The 22,058-nt window shown below is 39.8% G+C and overlaps 2 protein-coding genes across 2 annotated transcripts in view; both read left to right on the forward strand.

The window, feature by feature from the left end:
* Positions 1-15,724, forward strand: part of LOC146573300 (integrin alpha-L) — a 57,896-nt gene extending 42,172 nt beyond the window's left edge. The window contains exons 15-27 of the mRNA XM_085278027.1: positions 5,840-5,970; positions 6,691-6,845; positions 6,938-7,104; positions 7,409-7,525; positions 8,723-8,793; positions 8,877-9,018; positions 12,583-12,681; positions 12,837-12,916; positions 12,998-13,078; positions 13,188-13,263; positions 14,665-14,772; positions 14,867-14,908; positions 15,584-15,724. Of these exons, the coding sequence (XP_085134153.1) occupies positions 5,840-5,970; positions 6,691-6,845; positions 6,938-7,104; positions 7,409-7,525; positions 8,723-8,793; positions 8,877-9,018; positions 12,583-12,681; positions 12,837-12,916; positions 12,998-13,078; positions 13,188-13,263; positions 14,665-14,772; positions 14,867-14,908; positions 15,584-15,724 (1,410 nt within the window). The remainder of the gene's footprint in view (positions 1-5,839; positions 5,971-6,690; positions 6,846-6,937; positions 7,105-7,408; positions 7,526-8,722; positions 8,794-8,876; positions 9,019-12,582; positions 12,682-12,836; positions 12,917-12,997; positions 13,079-13,187; positions 13,264-14,664; positions 14,773-14,866; positions 14,909-15,583) is intronic.
* A 2,082-nt stretch (positions 15,725-17,806) lies between these two features.
* dnah6 (dynein, axonemal, heavy chain 6) overlaps positions 17,807-22,058 on the forward strand; it is a 61,436-nt gene continuing 57,184 nt past the window's right edge. The window contains exons 1-4 of the mRNA XM_085278041.1: positions 17,807-18,269; positions 18,405-18,481; positions 21,598-21,668; positions 21,818-22,000. Of these exons, the coding sequence (XP_085134167.1) occupies positions 18,415-18,481; positions 21,598-21,668; positions 21,818-22,000 (321 nt within the window). The 5' untranslated portion in view covers positions 17,807-18,269; positions 18,405-18,414. The remainder of the gene's footprint in view (positions 18,270-18,404; positions 18,482-21,597; positions 21,669-21,817; positions 22,001-22,058) is intronic.

Genomic DNA, 22,058 nt, shown 5'->3' on the forward strand with positions numbered 1-22,058 from the left:
TGTGTCATCTTCATCTGGTTATTACATTCCTCAGGAGCCCCTTGAAGTTAAAAACTTCATTCTGCAGGACACTGGGCCAACAATTCCAATGACTTCAGATATGAAAACACCTTATTTTTATAAAAATTCTTGGTCTTGGACCTGGGGTTTAAATATTGGACTTTATTGTTCTATATTGGTTTCTCAGTTGCTTATCAGTAGTATATAACTGATAGGTTTGCTCGTTCACGTACGTGCACGCACACATTCACATTCATGCATGTGAACGTGTGCGTGCACTACCCTATCCAGAACTGACAGGCTTGCTCGTTGACGTAAACCCCGCACCTGTTTCCTCCTAGTGGGTGTGTTTTATTAGGTTTTAATGTTTTCTCTGTTGATGATGTATTTCGGTTTTCAGTGTGAATTTATACAAACAGGAATTACTTTTTTATAGATGGAGGATCCAATTTTTTAATGTTGTTTTATCCTAACACTATGGAAAAGCCCTACAACAAGACTTGTTTGTTTTTAATCAGCAATCTGAAAGCTACATTTTCTGGATTTGTTTTTTAACTTGGAAAATAAAGCCTTATAAGAGTATTACTATTTCTAATTGTGGAGTGGAAGACCTATTTGGTTTTTTGGATGTTAGAAGCAACCTTATTGGATTTGTTTGACCCCCATTATCTTACCCTCTGCAAGTCGAATTGTCAGTTAGACCAACACACGATCTTGCTCAACCTCCTGTTTTGCTTTCCTTTTATAGCTCTTTCCTGTTGGAGGACGTATTGTTTAAATCATGTGTAGTCTGTCTGAGAAAACGCAGTCCAAACCTTTGAAATGTCCTTTCATCAAAAACATTTGATGTCTGATGGCCAGCATTTGTTTCCCGAGAATTTGGACACCTACGGACATGTGAGGGCGTCCTGGTGTGTATCCTCAGTTACCCCCACCCAGCTGACACGTTTGCTCATCCATGTAAATGAAGTATTTTAGGGATCTACATTTCTAAATGTAAGACAAATACCATGTATTGAGTTCGGTGCCATCTTCAAGCGTAGACGTGTTATTAACAGGCCATATATTATTTAATTCAGTGTAATTATACGTAGTACACTAAGTATTTCGGTTTTCAGTGTGAATTTTATAAAAAAAGGAATTATTTTTTTAAACATGCAGGATCAAATTATTTAATGTTGCTTTATCCTTACACTGTGGAGAAGCCTTAAAGAAAGGCCTTCCTTGCGTTTGCGTATCAGATTTGTTTTTAACTTGATAAAACACAGTGTTAATCTTTTTTTTTTTCTTAAATCAGCTTTTTCACAGGTATCTGGGAAAACGCAGGACAACTTGCGTGAACTACCCTCCAGAACTGTCTAGAGTTCAAAGACTATGCGTCTCTTTTTTTTGCCTGTCCCGTTTGGCTCTTTTGCCATCAGAATTATTGTCTAAAGGCGAAGAAAGATGCCCAACGGATTTACTTTACCAAATGGACCATCCCAGACTTGCTGTAATGGTCTATTTGATTCACCTTTTATTGTTTATTTTATTTTCACTTGCTAAATACGGGACAGACTTGACTGGGGAAAAGAAAGGGGAGAAAGAAAGAGGGAAAGAAAAACAGCGGGGAAGAGTAACGGTGATAAAGGGCAAAAAACAAAAACCAACAAAATAAACAGACAAAAAATACATATATCAATCACCTGGATCACCTGTTGAGAAAGAAAAAAGAGAAAACAAGCAGAAAAAAAAACAATATAATAAACAACATCATCACGATGATCTATGGGAATATAACAGTAAATACTAAATATTAAACATTATTGTGCAGCACGTAAGATCGACAGCACACAGTGTGCTTTGAGGTAGCAGCCAAAAAGGGTGTAGTTTGTGGGTGTGATCACCCGTGTGTACACCTGTGAGCATGAGCGCGCTTGTATTTAAAAGGTTCCCTCATGTAATGATCTGCTAGAGGGTGTGGGGGAGCCACAGCCCTATCCCCCAGGGCATGAAGCAGGTATGGAGGAGATCAAGACTCCAGACATCCAGAGGCCCCAAGAGCAAAGGAGACCAAGGAAGACCAACAGAGGGGCAGCCGCGCCACTATCCCAGAAAGAGCTGAGGAGAGCCCCAGATGAGGGGTCACACAGCAGCCGCGGAGCAGAAGACAGGGGGGGTTGCAGTGACGCGCCCGGGAGCTCCGCCGGCAGCCAGCCGTGCCAGAGTGACCGAGCCCCAGGCTGAGAGGCCGAGGGCACCCCACCCCCGAAGTGGCCCGAGCGAGCCACAGGCGCCAGGCCCCGATAAGCGGCCGCCAAGGAGTGAGCCGGTGTGTACCTGGACGCCCATCCCATGTCTGAGGGAGTCCGCCACTGGCAGGGGGAGTGGTGGGGGAGATAGGCCTCCATACCTTGGAGGGCCTGAGATGTCCCCAGAGAGGTGGCGTCTGATACCCGACCTGACATATAGACACAGACATACAGGCACACACAGATACAAACATCCATTCCCACCCTCATGCTCTCATATGCAATTACTCAACACTCACCCAACGTGGAGACAGACATAAAGAGACGTTGTACACACGATCACACTCCCCAAGCGTACTCTACGAACTGGGTCTAGGTACCCTTGCCCCTGGAGGGGGAAACTGCACCCAGACCCAGGTGGTGTTACCCTTTTCCCTGCGGTGGGGGGAGGCAGACCACCCCGACTCCGCAGCAGCAGGGAGGCCCCACATTCCAGACCCCAATCGGACGGCCAACTCCTCCTCCTGGCCCCCCCGCTCCAGCAGGCAGCAGAGAACGGGGGTTTGTGAAGACTCCAAACCTCCCTCCGCCCGCTCATTGTAGTGTTGATGCATGTGTGTTCTAAGGTGCATTTAAAACCCAGGAGGGCATGGAGCTACCTGCCAGAGAGCAGCAGGTAAGCGCATAGCCCCCCCTGATAGCCCTCAATGTCTACGTGTATTTAAAATTGAGAGGTGGGCAACGACGCCAGGGGTGAGGTGTACACCCTGATGGTAACTTGGATTCCGTGTATCGTGCCCACCCCCAAGATCCTATATGTATGTGTAATGAGAGTGTGAGTAATGTGAATGTCTAAGTTGTGGGATAAAATTGAGGCAGAGGCAGCCAGAAGGGGACGGGGGGGGGGGGGTAGCCTCCTCTGCACCCTGGTGACATACCCCTACTCCAAGGCCCTGCATGTGTGGGCGATTGTGGTGGACCGGGAAGAGGGAGGCAGCTGGAGATGGGGAGGGAAGGCCTGTGTGTCTCTTTAAAATCGTAGATGTTGAATTTTAGGCTACATGTTATTTATCTCCCACTGAGTCTGTTTGTCATATGCTATGTATAAAGGCTCTGGACCTTTCCAAAATGGCGTAGATCTGGCTTTAGTGCGATTAATTTACCACAATTTCAATTTCTGGGACGTTTTCAATTTTCACTCCTGTGACTACGACGAGTGTGGCTAGTTTTTTGTCTATTTGTGAAACTGAGCATGGGTGTGGACACTTCAAACTATACTGAGTGATGTGAGTTTTGTGCTGGATCACTTTCTTCAATTGTTAATTTTCTGGGAGCCCTGAAGACCCAAATTAGGGCTTTCAAGTTTTGCCCTGCCCCCCGGTCTGTGCAAGGTTGTGCGGCAAATCCCAATGTGGATGTTGAAGGTCCAGCCAGTCGGCGGAAAGACCAATTGATGCCTGGACGTGCATTGGAGCCGCAAAAAAAAATTGGATCCTCCATCTATAAAAAAACAATTCCTGTTTGTATAAATTCACACTGAAAACTGAAATACACTCCTAATCAAACAGATAAAACATTAAAACCTAATTAAAACACACCCACTAGGAGGAGACAGGGGGTTACGTCAACGAGCAAAGCTGTCAGTTATATACTACTGTTATCTACGTTTCTGCATAGAACATATTATATTTGTTCCCTTAGTATTTTCTCCCTCATTCTCAGGTGTCTTTATTCATGTCAGATAGCTGAAAGGCTACTACGTGCAGTGGACCCAAAAACAGACTCAGAGTCTGCTTACTTGGAAAGTGGGGAGTAGGGATGGGTATCGTTTAGGTTTTATCCGATACTGGTGCCAAACCGGTACTTTTGAAACAGTGCTGGTGCTTAACCGGTGCTTAAAGAATGGAAAACACAAACTTTGTCCAAAAACCTCTCATGTTTAGCTGTTTTTTTTGTAAAAAGATAACAATGTTAGCCTTTTTTGCAGCTATGGGGCATATATGGCATCACTCTTGGCTGGAAGCAGTGCTTAAACAATGGAAAAACACCAACTTTGTCCAAAAACCTCTCATGTTTAACTTTTTTCCACTTTTTCTTTGGTCATTTTAGCCTTTTTGGCCAGGGTGAAGGGAGTATCTGCCATCAAACAAGAAGACAGCCGCATGTAACTACGATGGTGTTTGCTAGTTCACCTTACGTGCATTAATGTAATAACGTGGTTAGCCTACTCAACGTAAATTACACACGAACAACATTAAGCTCCTCACGCAGAGAAGAGCGGCTGCTGCTGCCGTCATCATCCGTCATCATTTCTGCTACACTGGCAGGGCTAGGGGCCAGGACTCTCCTCTTCGGGTTCTTGGGGATGTTGCTAACTCCGGGTCTGATAACAGGCACCACACCCGCAGTAGATGTGCTCGGTGTGAGCTCTTGCAGCAAGCTATCAAATACGGTGCATTTCTTGGCTTTTAAAAAAACGCTATGCGTCTCCAGGTGTTTCATCAGATTCGAGGTGTCACCTCCTTTGACAGTATCACAGTATCAGCTTAAAGCACTTGTTGCAGGCTGCTGAGTTTGCATCTTTTGCTGTGAAGTACAGCCAGACTTTTGACCGCTTCGCCTTGAGCATTTTTAATCTGTAGCTCTGCTCTAAAAGAACGTACGTACCTGGGCCCGCCTACTATCCTTGGAAAGGTAAAATGATTGGCTAGAATCCAAAGTGTACGACATCTCAGGAAAAATAGCACCGAAATAAAGCACCGAAATAAAGCACCGAAATGTGCGCTGCTTTTCGGTCTGGTTACTACCGTTTACCGGTACCCATCCCTAGTGGGGAGTAGTGCGCTCTGAGGGGGAGTGAACTGGGTGAGTGTCCAGGCTTAAGGTGAACTGAGCAAACCAAGATGTCTGACCTTTTCTCTCCTTTGCACTGACCTGGAGGTAAATGGTGAGAAGGAGGGCAGGCAGGTGAGATGTTTGAGCTTTTGCTTTTTCCAGAGCAGTGATCGAGGAGTAGACTAGCAGCAGAGAGAACCAGTAGAGCAACAGGTAAGTTTCAATGCTGACCCAAGGAAGAGGAAACTGGAGGTGCAGGTAGACTGATGTTAACACTAGGAGTAACAAGGTAAAGCTTAAACATTGAGGCCAATTTATCACCAAGGGGTAGCAGACGATCTGGTGGAGAGTAGAAGTCTGTGCTGTTTATAAATAGCGTCCCACTGAGTTATTTGTTTCCTTTGCCTTGTGTTTAGTTTATTTCCATCCTTCTATCTCATTGACTTGATTTTCATGTCTCATTATCCTCCTCTGTCCACTTAGCCTTAGCTATTGTCCACATAACAATATTTTCTATTTACACTTTGCCACAGCATCGTATTTCCCTCCTCACAGCAAGCAAAATTATTTGTCCATTTCCAGGTCAGTGACTCCAGTTAGCTGAGGTAAAACCTTGCAGACAGCTAGGAGCACAGTTGTCCAAACAAAACAGCCATCTATCTGTAAACAGAAAAGGCTTCGATGAGAGAGTGAAGAGGAAAATGTATAAATACAACTTTTGTCTCCACCATGCAAGATGAGCATTGTTTTAGCTGTCAAATCTCTTGTTCCAGAGAATCACAGGAAAAGAAGTCACACCTGGGATAAAATTCTTTGGACAGGCCATCGATGGAGCTATTGACCTTGGAGGGAACGGACTCCCAGATATTGTGATTGGATCACAGGGTGCTGCTGTTGTCTTTAGGTATCAGAACTCTGTGCACGATTTATGTTGCTAAGTATTGTACATATCTACCTTACAAAGGCTTGATGCCAAACTACATACAAGATGCAATTATAAAAAACAAAAAATCTTTCCTGACTTAAATTTACTCTCCACTGCTCAGTTTAACTCATTTTGCCCTTTGGATCACTTCCTGTGCTTCTGCTACATGTCGTCCTTAGAAGCCTTGTTCTGACCAGCTGTCTGCACCTTTGCAAAGCGCTCTGCTTCTGCTCTACTATGTCAAAATAGCAACCCTCATACTTTGTGTTATTTAAATGCAACCTCAGATGGATAGCCACATAACACTCACCAATTAGTTACACTGTGGGAATGTCTTAAAGGCAAAGACCTGGATGGCCTTCAGCTTGCAGGCCCGTCTTTTTTTGGAACCAGCTCCCACATTAGATTCTGGAGATAGCTACCATCACTACTTTTAAGATTAGGCTTAAAACGTTTCATTTTGATAAATTATAACGTTGAGGCTGGATCTGGTGACCCTGAATCTTCCCTTAGATAAGTTAGAACTAGAACCAGCATGCTGTGGATTTTGTACAGTCTTTACCTTACAATACAAAGTGCCTTGAGGTGACTGTTGTTGTGATTTTGTGCCATAAAATTATGTCCTGGCACATAAAACCTTACTACTGAAATGCGGAAGTACGTTCTATTTTGACACGCCTGTTCATAAATGTCTTTCAGGGCCAAGCCCATCTTTGACGTGATGGCTCATCTAACTTTCCAACCTAAGGAGATAAACACTGAGATATTTGATTGTCTGGGTGCCGATGAAAATTTACCTATGGTTACCTTAACAGCCTGTTTTGAAATGGTAAAAGTAACAAAGAGCAAACAAGGTAGGTACCACATCCAGTAAAGATAAACAATTAAAAACTGCTGATTGCATCCTGTGAATGCATCATTTCAATTTTGCTTTTCGGGTTTACAGAGGCTGTGAGGTCTGGACTGAACATCACATTCACAGTCGCTGTGGATCCGATGAGACAAAAATATCGAGGTTTCTTCAGTCAAACTGATAAGACAGCCAGAAGTCTTACCTCCACCTATGAGATGCTTGATGAAACAGCTTGTTTTAACTTCTCCATCTACATGCATGTATGAAGCTAATAATATTTGCAAATATACTTAATCTGTTTATAATAAACTTTCCCATTCTGATCTTTGACTTAGCTTTTCTTTACTTTTCCCCATAAAGATGACATTTAATTACTTCAAGAGTTACTCCTAGTAGGCTTTCAAAGGGGTAAAGAGATAAAAGAATAACAGTAATGTTAACCATGATCCTAATCCTTTGTTATCCTGTCCTTTAGCTTTTTTTAAACTCAAACTTTCAGAGATAAACAAATAATTTCTAACTCTATATAACAGATAAACCTTTTGTTCTGGTTTTGCTTTACAGAAATGTGTGAGTGAATTATTGTCACCTATCAGCATCAAATGTAACTTTTCCCAAGCTGACAATGAGACTGCAGCCACCACCCTGAATGTGGACAGCAAACGGCAGTCCGTTGTTGAGGTATGTACGGTGGCAAAACACCATACAATGAAATTAAATGTTAAATGGATCGGTACTTATATAGTGCTTTTCTACTCTACCCTGAACACTGACAGTTGCATTTCAGGGTCAGGGTACTGGGCCGGGGGCGGCATTACCTGGGCTAACGGTACTCTGGGGTCTTGGGTTGCTTAGGGTTAGCATGTGGTTTGTTCAGGTGTTTGCAAAGGCCCAAAGTTCTGTTAGCAACATCATGCATTTGTTTCTGTTCTCGATGCAGTTTCCACTTTACCATCGCATTCTTGTCCTTTGTCCTTCACTTTTGTAAAGATGATGTCCATAACCAGGCTGTAGACTCCGCCAGAGTGATGCTAAAAAAACTAGTTTCATACATTTATTACTTCTAGGCTGGACTACTGTAATTTGTTATTATCAGGATGTCCTGAAAACATCCTGAATCACTTTCAGTTGATCTAAAATTATATAAATGAATTTAAAATCCTGCTCCTCACATACAAGGTCTTAAATAATAAACTTATGGGATAGATAAAGCTTTTGGAATGGCCTTCCCGAAGCCCAAACCTCAGCTCTACTGAAACCTTGTGGACTAAGCTTAGGAGCCAGGTGCGTGCCAGGAAAGCAACCAAATGAACTCTAAAAGTTCTGCTAAGAAAAGTGATCCAATATTCAGCCCTAAGTTTCTTGATGGCTGCCAAAAACATCTGGTTATGTTGCAGCTTGCTAACTAAATATTAGTGGGGTATACATATGTATTTGGGTCGGTATGTATAGTTTTTACCTTGTTTGGATAAATTAAAACTTGTACACCCAATTTGTATTTTTTTTTTAATTAATTAAAGATATTTCAGTGAACTGTGGCTAATTCCACAATAATACATACCAAGAAAGAAAAGAAATTCTTAAAAGCCCCAAATTACCATTACATTCATGCCCATAATAAGCATAGGCAAACTTATAAGAGGATAACAGGCAACAGAGCCTGTAAACTACAAAGCTTTTGGCAGCATATTAATTTCTTTACATTTGACGGGACTTTAACATACTTACCAAATTAAAAGTTAACTTAGTTTGTCACATCAACATCATTTGGATCCAATAAGCCATCGAAATTGTTCTACTCCAACTTTTTAGAACTTTATATTTTGATACAAACCAATTCTCTGACATCAGATAAACAGATGTATTATTTTTTCACAGGTTCCCTTTAAAAAAGCGTGTAGAAAAAATGACACTTGTATCGCTGAACTGGATGTGGATTTCAGTTTTATGTACGTATATGTGACAATCATAGCATAGAAACTATAAGACTGAAGTCACATGTTTAATGTAAAAGGTTCTTTGTTTCTCTCAGGACTACACAATTATTAGTGGCAGAAGATGCGTACTTCAACGTGTCTATAAAACTGGCCAATCACGGTGATGACTCGTACAACACCATGCTAGCGATGCACTATCCTCCAGGCCTCTCCTTCAGTAGAATGACACTTATAGAGGTAACTCAGACTTTAAACTCATCTAATCTGATTAAATGATCTAATTTAATCCCAAAATAGATTTGAATAACAACTGCTATTTAAAGAATCAAGCCATGGTTTTACACATCACTAAATTTACAGGTTGTGGGGAGCACTGCTGTATGTGCATGAGGGGTGTGCTATATGCATATGTAAAAGTGTGTTCAGAAACTGAGCTCTCTTAACTTCTTCCATGTTTCTGCTGGGATTAAGAAAAGCATCTAAATGTATTTGGTGTAAATACTACAAGTTGAAAAATAATATTGTCACATAATATTTCAGTGAACAATTCTTTTCATGAAAATAAAGTTACTATGATTTTGGAGCAACTTAATGGTCAAAAGTATACAAACCTTTGAAGAGTATTAGTTGTTCCCTCAATTGCTGGTTCATGACAGTAGTAGTAATATTATTATTATTATTATTATTATTATTATTATCATTATTATTAATAATAATAATAATAATAGCAAATTTTGTTAAAAAGTTACAAAGTGCTTCATAAAAAGAAATATATAATTTATTAAAAATCCAGAAATAGTGGGAAAAAAACAAGACAAATAACAGAAAAATAAGGAGAGGAATAAATAGTGGAGCAGATAATTTTAAAAAATTGTGCAAATAGTAATATAAGCACCAAATCTGGCACAATTCCTCAGATTAATACACATTTAAAGTTTACTTGATTATCCACTTGAAAATCCAAGATGGTGGATTTTTTAAGACGGCCACCAAAAAACTCTCAATTGTTTCGTTTTTAGTAATCTTGGTGTCTAAACAGACATTTTCAAACCTCCCAAGTTCATTTTCCCATTATCAAGAGCCTAACAGCAAGACGTATAACCAGATTTATAATATTATTTTGAAAACAATATGCAGTCAGTTATGTCGTGTAGATGTTTGCTATTTAGCAGATCAACAGATTGCTGCAAGAAACAAACACATTTTAATATAAAGCACAATGGTGGAAATGCACCTGCCAAAGCAAGTCAGAGTTCACTGCACATTGTAAGGGCAGTGGCACAGTGTCGATGACATCTGCCCCTGCATACTCAATATGTCAGTTCCTGGAAGCGTGCAGTTAATTGTAGGGAGTGTTGTCCATGAAACTGCCAAGGCCTTTTTTCCTGTCTGCCCGGTCATCTGGGTTCCCATTGTTTGGATCCTAATTGATTGCTTGTTCACAGAGTTTTCCGACCTAGCAGGCAGTACGTTTTACATGCTCCCTGAGGGCTGCAATGGTGGAATAGCATCATAACCCTTGTTTCCATGCAAATAACTAACCTTATTTACCAGTAACTGAATTTGTCCGGTCCTATATATTAATATGGTGAAGTGGCATAGACGTTCCCAGGGAGGCTGAGGAGTGTGATCTCTCTGTATTGGAGCACACCCTCTTCTTGAGGATGAGAACCCCCAGCTAAGTCTGCCAATCAAGAAGTACCGCCAAAATATCCATGCAACATTGTAGAAGTGTGTCAGTCAAGCCCTACAACATCCATAGCCTTCAGGAACTAGTGGTCTCACCCCCAGAGATAGACAAGAAGATGTGCGAGTGGAATTTAGGAGGTCTTCGAAGTATTCCTTGCACCGCCCGACAGTGTCCTCAGTCGAAAGCGCTCCACCCACACTATACATAGTGCAGGTAGAGTACTGCTTTCCCCTCCTGATATGCCTATAGGTTTGCCAGAATCTCTTAGAGGCAGTCCAAAAGTATTTTTTCCGTGGCATCTCCAAACTCCTCCTGAGGTTTTGCTTCAGCCACTACCTGAGCCACGTTCCGCTTGGCCTATCAATACCTATCAACTGCCTCCAAAGTCCCATAGGCTAACTAATCCCAATAGGACTCCTTCATCTTGATGGTTCCCTTTACCTCTGGTGTCCACCATATTGTTCAGGGGTAGAGGCAGTTACAACCACGACAGGGACCAACCACCTTGCGGCCGTACCTCAGTGTAGCAGCTTCAACAATGGAGGTGCTAAACATGGTCCATTCAGACTCAATATCTCCAGTCTCCCTCTGAATGCTGTCGATGCTCTGCTGGAGGTGGGAGTTGAAGATCTTATGGACCGGGGCCTCTGACAAGCATTTCCAGTGCACCTCACTATATGTTTAGGCATCCCAGGTCTGTCCAGCATCATCCACCGCCACCTTCCCAACTCACCACCAGGTGGTGATAAGTTGACACCTCAGCACCTCTCTTCACTCGAGTGTCCAGTACATATGGCCGCATATCCAATGATACGATTACAAAATCGATCATCAACCTGGGACCTAAAGTGTCCTGGTGCCACGTGCACTTATGGACACCCTTATGTTCAAACATGGTGTTTGTTATGCAGTTTGCACAGAAGTCCAGTAATAGAACACCACTCGGGTTCAGATCTAGCAGGCCATTCCTCCCATTCATGCCCCTCCAGGTCTCACTGTCATTGCCCACATGAGCTTTGAAGTCTCTCAGCAGGATGACAGAGACACCACCCCGCACAGGGGCTCCAAGAAGGCCAGGTACTCTCAATAGTCTTTCAATGCATAAGCACAGACGACAGTCAGGATATGTTCCCTTACCCGAAGGCTCAGAGAACAAACCCTCTCGTCCACTGGGAAAAACCACAATGTACAGGCAGCAAGCCAAGGGAATACTAAGATATCCACCACAACCTGCCACCTCTCACCAAGGACAGCTCCAGACTTAGGCAAAGTTCAGCCCCTCACCAGGAGAGTGGTTCCAGTTAACTCTTAACCTCACGCACTAACTCAGGCTCCTTCCCCACCACCTTAATGTACTTCAGAGCAAGGCCATTTAATGCTTTCTAATGCTAATGAATGGAAAGTCGGTACTAAATTTAATCGACAACCAGTTTAAATCCACCAGTACTGATTACTGGATATAACGCTTAAGTCAATATTAGGATTCAGCAAACAGCAGCAACTTTAAAGCAATATGGCTGACTTTGGTCTTGGCAGTAGTTGGCTACATCACCCATATGAACAAGACAATTTGAACAAAGAAAATTAGACTAGAACTAAATGACCTTAAAGTGAATTATTTTGTACATTAATCAAATTTCCATTAAGAAAACACCCAGACCTGAGTCTGGGTGCTGAGTTTTGCAAACACTTCGCTCATTGTTGTCCCCACTATTCACACATTTCAGATGATTTTAGAATTCAGACAGCTCGGGGGACTCAATTAACTTTGTACCTCAACAACACTTTGTACAAACCAATGGGTTTGTGGCTTATTTTGGCTGTCTGGTGTTTGGCAGGGGGCTGGTGTATAGCAAATAAAAAAACAGAAAAACCTCTAATTTATGTTTAAGGGAGACATTTGTATGAAACACAGAAGACTTAAGGAACTATTTAGTGGGACTTGGAGTTGTTTGTAGGTACAAAGAGCTCTTTCTTACAGTCTACAATCTTCAAAATTTTAAACTCAGTCTTACAGAATATCAAAAAAACTGTCACAGTAGCTGAAAAAGTTGTTATTCTAAAGAGTCTCAGCAGAGACTATTCTAAAAGTCTTTTTTTTCTTAAAACAGTCATCAAGATCAACGCCCCACAAATGCTCAGATCTAGAAGGAGTACTTGACAAAACCATATGTGGTGTGAGCCTTCCTCTGTTTCGCAGCAGATCCTCTGTGAGTCACAAAACACACAGATATCCTCCCAGGAGACAGAACTCAAGTTTCACAAATGGGGAACTGTCACAAGCTTTCTGAAACTTTTTGAGAAATATTTTTCTCTTCGTCTATGAATCAGGCCTAACCTCTTTTTAATTTCTTCCCACAAAAAGGCAACGTTTGAATCTTCTTTCTATGTCATGCATGACTTTGAATGGGATGATACAATCTCCATGACAATTGATGCAAATAGGTACGGAAATACTTAACATACAAACCATATCTTTAAAAAATTTGCTTCTGATATTAAAAGACATTGCTTTCTCATCTACAGTAATAATCAAGACTCTAATAGGACCAGTGCACTGACCAAAAATATCCCAGTACAATATGAAATTAAAATGATATTAACAGTGTAAGTTTCACTATTCACACAAAATATTATGGAATGCTTCTATGTTATTTATTTCTGCAAGTCTGTAGTTGCATACTTGTTCAGCTGCATGCTGCGAACATATTTTCAGGAAGCAAGACAGCGCTACCTATCTGAACTTCACAACAGAGGACCCTGCACCTAAAGAAATGGGTATTACATACAGGGTAAGACATAATTACACTGTCAAAAAACCATTCAACAGAACTGATGATCAATGATCAAAATGAATACTTTTTCTTTCATTTGAAGTTTGAAAAGGGCATTCACTATTTTATAAAAATATATATTTTATTTATTATTTAATATATATTATTGACCACTATCCAGGAGCATGTTCAGTTTGATAAAAAACCAAACTGAACTGAATTTCACATTTTCATTGTTGAATCCGATTGTTCAGTGATGACGTGACGAATCCTACTTCCGGGCCTAAAGTAGTCTGCATTTAATATGGCTTTTGTGTTGTTAACATGTTTAATGTTATGTATTTTCTTCTATTTAATCTCAAAAAGCTCCTAAAACAGTCAGTGATCACTGTTGACCTCCCTCGGCTTTTATTACCGGTAATCATTTATTTAAGCTCAGTTTTTAAAACCTTAGGATGTAACTACAGCCCAGCCCATGCAGCAGTATATGAATGACTAACCTCGTATTGTGGATGGATTATCTCAGTTGTTCTCCTGGCTGAAGTTTGGTCCTTTTACAGCATCCTGCCATGCGATTACATTTGTTCCTGACCACTGAGAACACTCACGTTAACTTTTATCGAGTGGAAAAAAAGTTAGCTTGTTTATATTATGCTAACATAGCTGTGTCGCCAGCGGTCACGTAGCACATCATTATATACCAGCTAGCCCAACTTCAGTAACCCTACAAACGTCACTGCTGTTTAGTTTTCTGTCTTCATTTATGCTGGAAGTGATATCAGAGCTGTACGTTTTAATTTGTTTCCAAAACCCCGCAGTCAGGACATGCTATATTGTATTTAGATAGAAGCTAGCGAGCTAACTCCCTGCTAACTTCTAACTCAGTTAAATGTCATAAATTCCGTTTTCATGGATGCCTGGATGTTAAACTCAATTGTTACACCTGGTAGAGCAGAACGCTGATCATTTTATTAAAGATGAAAGACTTTAGACAGTTTTTCAACTCTCAGTAATGCCATAGTGATCGTTTGATATATGGACCTGCAGCGGAGTTTAGGTCCAGACACGGCTAGTGACGTCAGACTGAACAACCGGATTGCCATGTGTTCTCTTGACAGTAGCAGTTTATAAAGAGATAAAAAAATATTAGCAGAAAGAAGGTAATTCAGCTTGTTGTTGGTGCGGCCTTCTGCGCTGGACCGAGTGATCATTTCACTGGATCAATAAAAATACCAACATTTACTTTGGACAGTGGTCCCAAAACAATATCGATAGGTTCAAGTAAATGTTAAGCTACACTTACTGACTGTAGCTGGCAGATGGGAGGGTGGTATCAATATTTTGATATTCATACATAAACTAAAATATACAAAAAATGTATGTATTTAAAATGACCATTCTCTCTCTACCGATTTACAGATAGATAACTTTGGTTTTAAGGATTTTCCTGTCAATGTTACCATGTTCTTCCCAACTGAACTGGAGCATAACTTTGAAATAAAAAGCTATGAAGTCTTTGTCAAGGAGGTAACTTTGTGTCTGCCAGAACATTTCTCAGTCATACTGGTGCTGGATATGAAAATATAGAGCCTTAAAGCTTACCATACTCTGTCTCTTTAAGAACAAAACGCAGTGCACAGCCACTACTAACCAGACGTCTGAGGTAAGTACAACGGATTTCACATAAAAAATATTGCTTGTATATTGACTATATGCTTAAACTTTCACAACATTGTCAAATCATAAGCGTAACCTGTTGTGTTTGTTTCTGTGTTTTTATGCTTGTACTCTACTGGAATCACTCTGCATTGTTCACAGTTCAGAATAATGACATCATTTTCTTACAGTGGACCTTGCTGTAGCCTTTCAATCGAGGCTCTCTCTTAAATAAGCCATTTTAGCTAATTTTCTTACTTAAGCTAACTTTTATCATAATCAGAAGGTTCCAGGAACATAATACAAAGCCAAAATTTGTCATAAACCATCGGTCTCCTCCTGTGCCCACCTCTTAATCTAGCTTGGTATCCGGTGACAGGTAGGATGGTTGGGATTGATGGCTTGCATCTTATTATACCTCTTATATTTTATTTAAAGTCACACAAATCACATAAATAATCCCAAATCTAATGCTTAGATTGAACGCAATCAGGTAATCTTGACAAAGTTTACATGTCTAAATGCAATGTATTGCGTGCCATTTGATTGGCTGATTAGATATATGTGTTAAAAAGTAGTTGAACAGATGTAACTAAAAATGTGGCCAGTGAGTGTATGACAGAAAGTCAGGAAAAGCCTAATAGGTCTCTCTTAAAAAACTAAACCTCTGGTTCCATTACAGGATTGCTTGCTAGAAAATAAGTGCATAACCATGGTCTGCAAAAGTTTCAATTTGGAGAAATATTCAGCCGCTGAGTTTACCCTGTTGGGAAAAGCAAATTTCCGAGACCTTGAACAGAAGCCAGCCGTATGTAATAACTAAATATGCAGACAAAATATACTCCACATATACATTTTTATATTAAATATAGAAAATCTTGTTAATCTGATCTTAACTTACAGAATCTTCCTTTTCTCAAAAAATACACTGGAGACAGTGGAAATGTAAAATTTGTAAGTTCTATACATGTTGGCTATAACAAGGATCGGTTTGTGTTGGAATCTCTTAAACAAAAGGTATGTCTAAGTTTGACCACAACATATTTCTGTCATTGCTTTTTCAGTAAACCTAATTTATTATATTTATGACCCACAGAAAAAAGACGATTTTACGCCGTTCCAATTTCCAATGAGAAGGGTACCTGGAGTCTTCACTCATTCAAATAATACTACTAGATGGGTCAACATTAAAAAGAGTTGGGTAGCACTTAGATTTCTTTTCTGTTTTCTCTGGCAACAGATTGAAGTTCAGTTTGATTTCATTATCCCTCCAAATAAACTGCTGATTATTTCAACTGGAGTTAGTTTAGGACTCGTGCTCCTGATTGTAATCACGGTCGTGCTGTTTAAGGTGAGACTTAAAGACTTTTATCTTTATGTTAATTTAAGTCTAACTTGATTAAGCATATTGAAATAATGGTTTTACTATCTGGTCTAATGATTCTTTTTTTCTTTCGTCTCTCTCAAGTTGGGCTGCTTCAAGAGGAGAAAACTCACATATCACATACAACGAGAACGCATCAAAGCAACTGAAAATGTGGAGGAAACGAAAGTACAGATATTTCTAATATACAACTACAGTGAAGGAGTAAATTTGAACATCTAGAAAATGCATTTAATTGGTTCCTTAAAATCTCAACAATTTCTAATCTACCTAGCAACAGCTCAATGAGAAACAGTCCCAAAACCATTGAAAGAACCACTGAACTTTGAAAATGAAAATTGTCCATTTCCAAAGTTGATAAAATTCCCCTTCAAGCTCCTACACTAAGCCATGTGATTATGCCATGCGGGGGGGGTTTGTCTTTAAAAAAAACAAAACAAGAGACCAAGCTTGGACCAGTGTACCAAAGTAGATCATCACTGATTATGATTGAAACCCTAGTCCCATTCCAAAACCTTAAACTTTTGTTTTGGAGAATAGAAAATGATATTTCTTTCTAATAAAATGAAGTGTTTTTGATGAACAGAGAAAACCATGTAAGTGACTGCTTATCTTGTACTTAAAGTTCAGTTTAAAGGGCTATTTCATTATCATTTGAATGTATATTATTTGTGTCAGATCCTTGTCTTGAGTTCCCTTAAAGACAATGGAAATGCCAAAACATTGGACACATTAGTGATGTCAGCTGCATTTATGATATCCTAATTATTAATTATATGATGTCTTTATTTCAATGTGTAGAACATATCGTTTTATGAGTTAAGAGTTGGATGTTTGAATAACAAGGAGAGTATTTCTGAGTAATGTAAAATGTGATGGAGTGGCTGTTTGGTTTCTCCTATGTCGAGATCCAAACTTTAAATAACTGCACAGCTATTATTTTAAGGGTTCGGCAGATGCTTTCGATTATATGAGCTCTAAAATGATATTTTATGATTTTTTTAAATGATTTTTTTTTCACATAATGCATATATAAGAATAATATGTCCTGTGCTTAGTAAATATGTATAGAATGAACCTAGAACTGAAACAAACTGAGTTCGTTTAGAAACGAATGAATTGGACTGATATTGTGAAGATTCACTGATGATTGTGAAATGCAAAGCTTGCATCTATGAACAACAGTCTGGGAAAATAATTATATTTGTGGTAATGGAAAATTATAATTCCACCATATGTCCCTTAGTACTTTTAGATGCTTTAAAAAAGTAAAAGATTTAACACTGAGATATTTGTGGTTTACTCAGTGTATATCTAACTGACATATGCAGTATGACAAGCTGCCAGCAGATGATCCCTGTAAAGGACTAGTACAATAGTCTCATGATGTCAGTATGATAAGAAGGACACCTCAATTCCAATTACATTTTGCGTAATAAATTAGGATATTTATATTCCGTTGAATTCCGTTTTCCAAATTTTGCCAGACATAATGGGACATAAACGTTGTTTTTACTGCCTTTTACTGTATATTTCATTTAACTCTTAGCTGTTATATGCCTGTTAAGGGGATGAAACTCTTTTGTTTTGCTCAGCTGTGGAAGAAGATGAACGTGTGGAGCGCTGACACCCTGTAGTCTCATACAAATTACACGGATGCTTGCAATAACTGCATATAGACCACTTTCACTCGAGGGCTGTGTTTGTAGTAAAATGCCAAACAAGGGACGTTAGGCTGCGTTGCATGCTGGGAAATAATTTTGTTGCTAGGAGACCGTAAACCTCATTCGGTGACGGTACAGCGCTTTGTAGCTAGTTTGACAAAGCTCTAAACACTAAGGCAGTTTAATTATTATTTTGAGAGAACAATAAGATATTCTGGTGCTGAATATTTGATTCGATAGCCTGCTTAAATACAAGGTGACTGCAATCACAACACTGTCATCAGGCATCAACGAAGTTGAAAACGTTTTCTAACTTAACGGTAGGTTCAGTACAGGCCAACTGTCAGTTCGCTTCGACGTTTTCCAGCGTTTTAAGTACGTGACTTTAGCTAGTTGCATCACACTGTGCACTTGCTTTTTGCACTTCCTGTCCTCTTGTCCTTTTACTCTCTCAGGGACGAGAATATGGACTCAACTGCGAGGGGCGCGCAGCCGATCCTCCCTGCCCAAAGAAGTGCTAGTGGCTCCCCAGGTGGGTACATCCATTATTCTGTTCATTTGTGTTCATACAGCGCCAAATCACAACAACCGTCGCCTCAAGACGCTGTATATTGTAGTGATGGGTCGTTCGCGAACGAAATGGCTCTTAGAGCCGGCTCTTTGACGTGAACGACGCGAGCCGGCTCCTTATCGCAAGCCGTCACGTGGGTTTTTTTTTTTTCTTCTTTCTCTCAGCCTCTCTCTCGCACTTTTTTTCCGCTTCACTCTGCACGCGAGCCTTGTGCTTTACGCTGGGCAGAGGGGGGAGGGGCGGTAGTTACACTCAGTAGCACAGGAACAGAGCCAGAGAGAGAGAAAGAGAGGCAGGGACAACAACATTAGAAAGGTATAGTAATCATCCACAACTATTTTCGGTTGCAGATGATAAAGGATTGAGAAAGTTTATTCATGCAGGTCCATATGACAGAGAATATGCATGTTCTTTTAGTTTTCATATTATAATTTATATTTAATTGTGTTGTGGTTTGCAGTGTTTTGTGTTCTTTTCACTTTAAATTTGTGAAAGGAAAAAGCTGAAAATTTAAATAGTTAAAACTTGAAATGTGAATAGTTGATTTTTGTATTATATGATTTATTTATTACATTTTATGTGGAGTGAATAAATAAAAGTATATTTACGGTGGCCCCTAGAGACAAAGCACATACAAACTTCAAATCACGTACGAACTCTGAAGCATGTACAAACTCCAAAACACGTAAAAACACGTACAAACTCCAAAACACGTAAAAACTCCAAAACACGTAAAAACACGTACAAACTCCGAAGCACGTAAAAACTCAGAAGCATATAAAAACTCAGAAGCACATAAAAACTCAAAACACGTACAAAAGAGAACAGAAGTGCTCCAGGATGCTGGGCGCAGTGTTGAGACTTTGTTATCTTGTGGCTACACAAGCCAGCAAGTACCAACGACCGGATTTGGTGTGTGGTAATAACAGGTAAATGAACTTTTTTTTAAATTATTTGAATATATATATGAGTGCCTGTGTATAAATACACAAACAATACACACATGCTTTCAATTGTGTAATTTAAGTGATCTAGTAGCTCTGCTTTGGAAGTTCAGTTCATGCTAGAAATGTGTTTTGGAGTTTGTACGTGTTTTGTCTCTAGGGGCCACCGCATATATTTATATATAAACATATATAAATAAAACCACTTGTTTTTATGTTAGTAATTCCTTTTGTGCATAATTTTATATTATTGTTAATAATAAATTAATTAAAGCAACAAAACAACCTGAAGAGCCGGTTCGGAGCCGAAAGAGCCGGCTCTTTTTAGTGAGCCGAACCGAAAGAGCCGGATCTCTAAAAAGAGCCGGAAATCCCATCACTAGTATATTGTACAGAGAAAACCCCAACAATCAGACGAATCCTTGAGCGCAAACACTTGGCGACAGTAGGAAGGTAAACTCCCCATTTAACAGGAAGAAACCTCCGGCATGACCAGGCTCAGGGAGGGGCAGCCATCAAGAGTGTGAGAGTGTGGGGAGTGAGACAGGACAAAACACGGGCTGTGGAAGAGAGACAATAATAACCAATGAATAAATGCAGAGTGGTGTATTTAAATAAGGTGAATGAAGAAGAAACACTAAGTGCATTGTAGGAAGCCCCCAGCAGCCTTGGTCTATTGCAGTATAACTAAGCAGGCTTCAGGGTCACATGATCCAGCGCTAAACATATGCATTGCAATAATAAATTACAGTTTTTAAGTCTAATCTTAAGAGTAAAGAGGGTGTCTGTGTCCTGAATCCAAACTGGGAGCTGGTTCCATAATAAAAGGGTCTAAAAGCCTTAAAGGTCTAAAAGGCTAGTCTCCTGTTTTACTTTTAAATATCCTAGAAACCTACAAGTAAACAACCAGTCTGACAGCAAAGTCCTATGGTCCTATGATGTCTTTAAGATAAGATGGGGGGTGATTATTCAAGACCTTGTATGTGATCAGAAGGAGTTTAAATTAAATTCTCAATTTAACAGGGAGCCAATGAAGAGAAGCTAATGCAGGAGAAATATGCTTAATCTCTCTAGTGCCTGTCAGTACTCTCACTATAGCATTTTGGATCAACTGAAGGGGTTTCAAAGCTTTTAGTTAATGAATTACAATAGTAACAAATATTTCTGGCACAACTACACCTACTGCATGGAGAAGATAAGGATCTAATGACGCAGAGACTCCAGCAACACTTAAAAGTAATGAGAAACAACTTTATTAAGTGACCAACACATTTCGGCTTGTAGCCTTCATGAGGGTCATTGTAAAATGTAAAACAGTTTGTGTTTAAGTAAAAGCCAGGAAACAGAAAACAATTTCAAATGGATAATTAAACCTTCACAAATAAACCAGCTGACCAACTGACATTTAACGAGGTGGTATTGGTCATTTAGTTAAGTCACAGCCCAAGTCACAGCCTTCGATTCTGGACTAAACCATTAAAGATTAAAAGGGGAGGGAAAAAATCCCCACATGTCTTAACGTAATACATACTCAAAATTACACAGAAAGATGCAAATAAGTTAATATAAAGAATAAAAAAAGATAAAATTTAAAAGTAAATATAAGTACAGGAACATTAAAAGAGGAAGATGATGGAAAAATGTAGTTAAAAAATCAGTTGGTCAGTTGGTCACTGAATAAAGTTGTTTCTCATTACTTTTGCTTGTGTAGTGTTGCGGGAGTCTCCGCATCAAATTAATTACAATAGTTCAGCCTAGAAGTAATAAATGCATGAAGTAATTTTTCAGCATCACCCTGAGCAAGAATGTTTTTAATTAAAGGGATCTTGCGTAAATGCAAGAAAGCAGTCCTACATATTTGCTTAATATGCACATTGAAGGACATTTCCTGGTCAAAACTTCAAGATTCCTCCCAGTGTTACTGGAGCCCAGGTAATGCCATCCAGAGTAAGAATCTGGTTAGACACCATTTCTAAGATTTCTATCTGAATTTAGAAACAGGAAATTAGAGGTCATCTAGGCCTTTATGTCTTTAAAATTATAGTGAGTGACATATAACCAGTAAGTCTCGGGTAGTCAACCTCTTTTGCAAATGTTAGGAATAAGTTTGGTTTCTACTTGATACTGTCACAGAGCTGCTGCAAAAGCTTCCTGAACTACAGAAGCCCCCTGACCCACCAAAGCCTCCATTCAGAGATCCCCAGGTGAGACTTGGCTTATTAAGTTCAAATGGTAGATGGTATGAGATCCAGTTTACTGTATACCCAGTGTCATCCATAGGAGTTTTTGCTTATCCATAAAATAAATGAAATGATAGGGGCTTTTGCATGTCTTTTGCTTTCCTTAAATGTAGGGTGTGTTGAAGAGATGTGTAAAACGAAACGAGCCCAGTGTTCTACATTTAAAAGCTCGCGAAGAGATGATTTTTCCAGGTTGGTACACAGAGCCACAGTCATCTAAAAGTCTGGAGCAACGGCGCCGTGAAGTTATCGACCTAACTTCTCAGCCATCCTCTAAAGATGCCACTGACCAACAGGTATTAGACGATAATATGTATGAAAAAAGCCTACTATGAGCTTTAATTTGTATCATAT

This window comes from Mchenga conophoros, linkage group LG6 (assembly GCF_057382185.1).
Source record: "Mchenga conophoros isolate Kocher_MC1m ecotype Shallow Benthic linkage group LG6, M_conophoros_male_GT1.1, whole genome shotgun sequence".
NCBI classification, from domain to species: Eukaryota; Metazoa; Chordata; class Actinopteri; order Cichliformes; family Cichlidae; genus Mchenga; species Mchenga conophoros.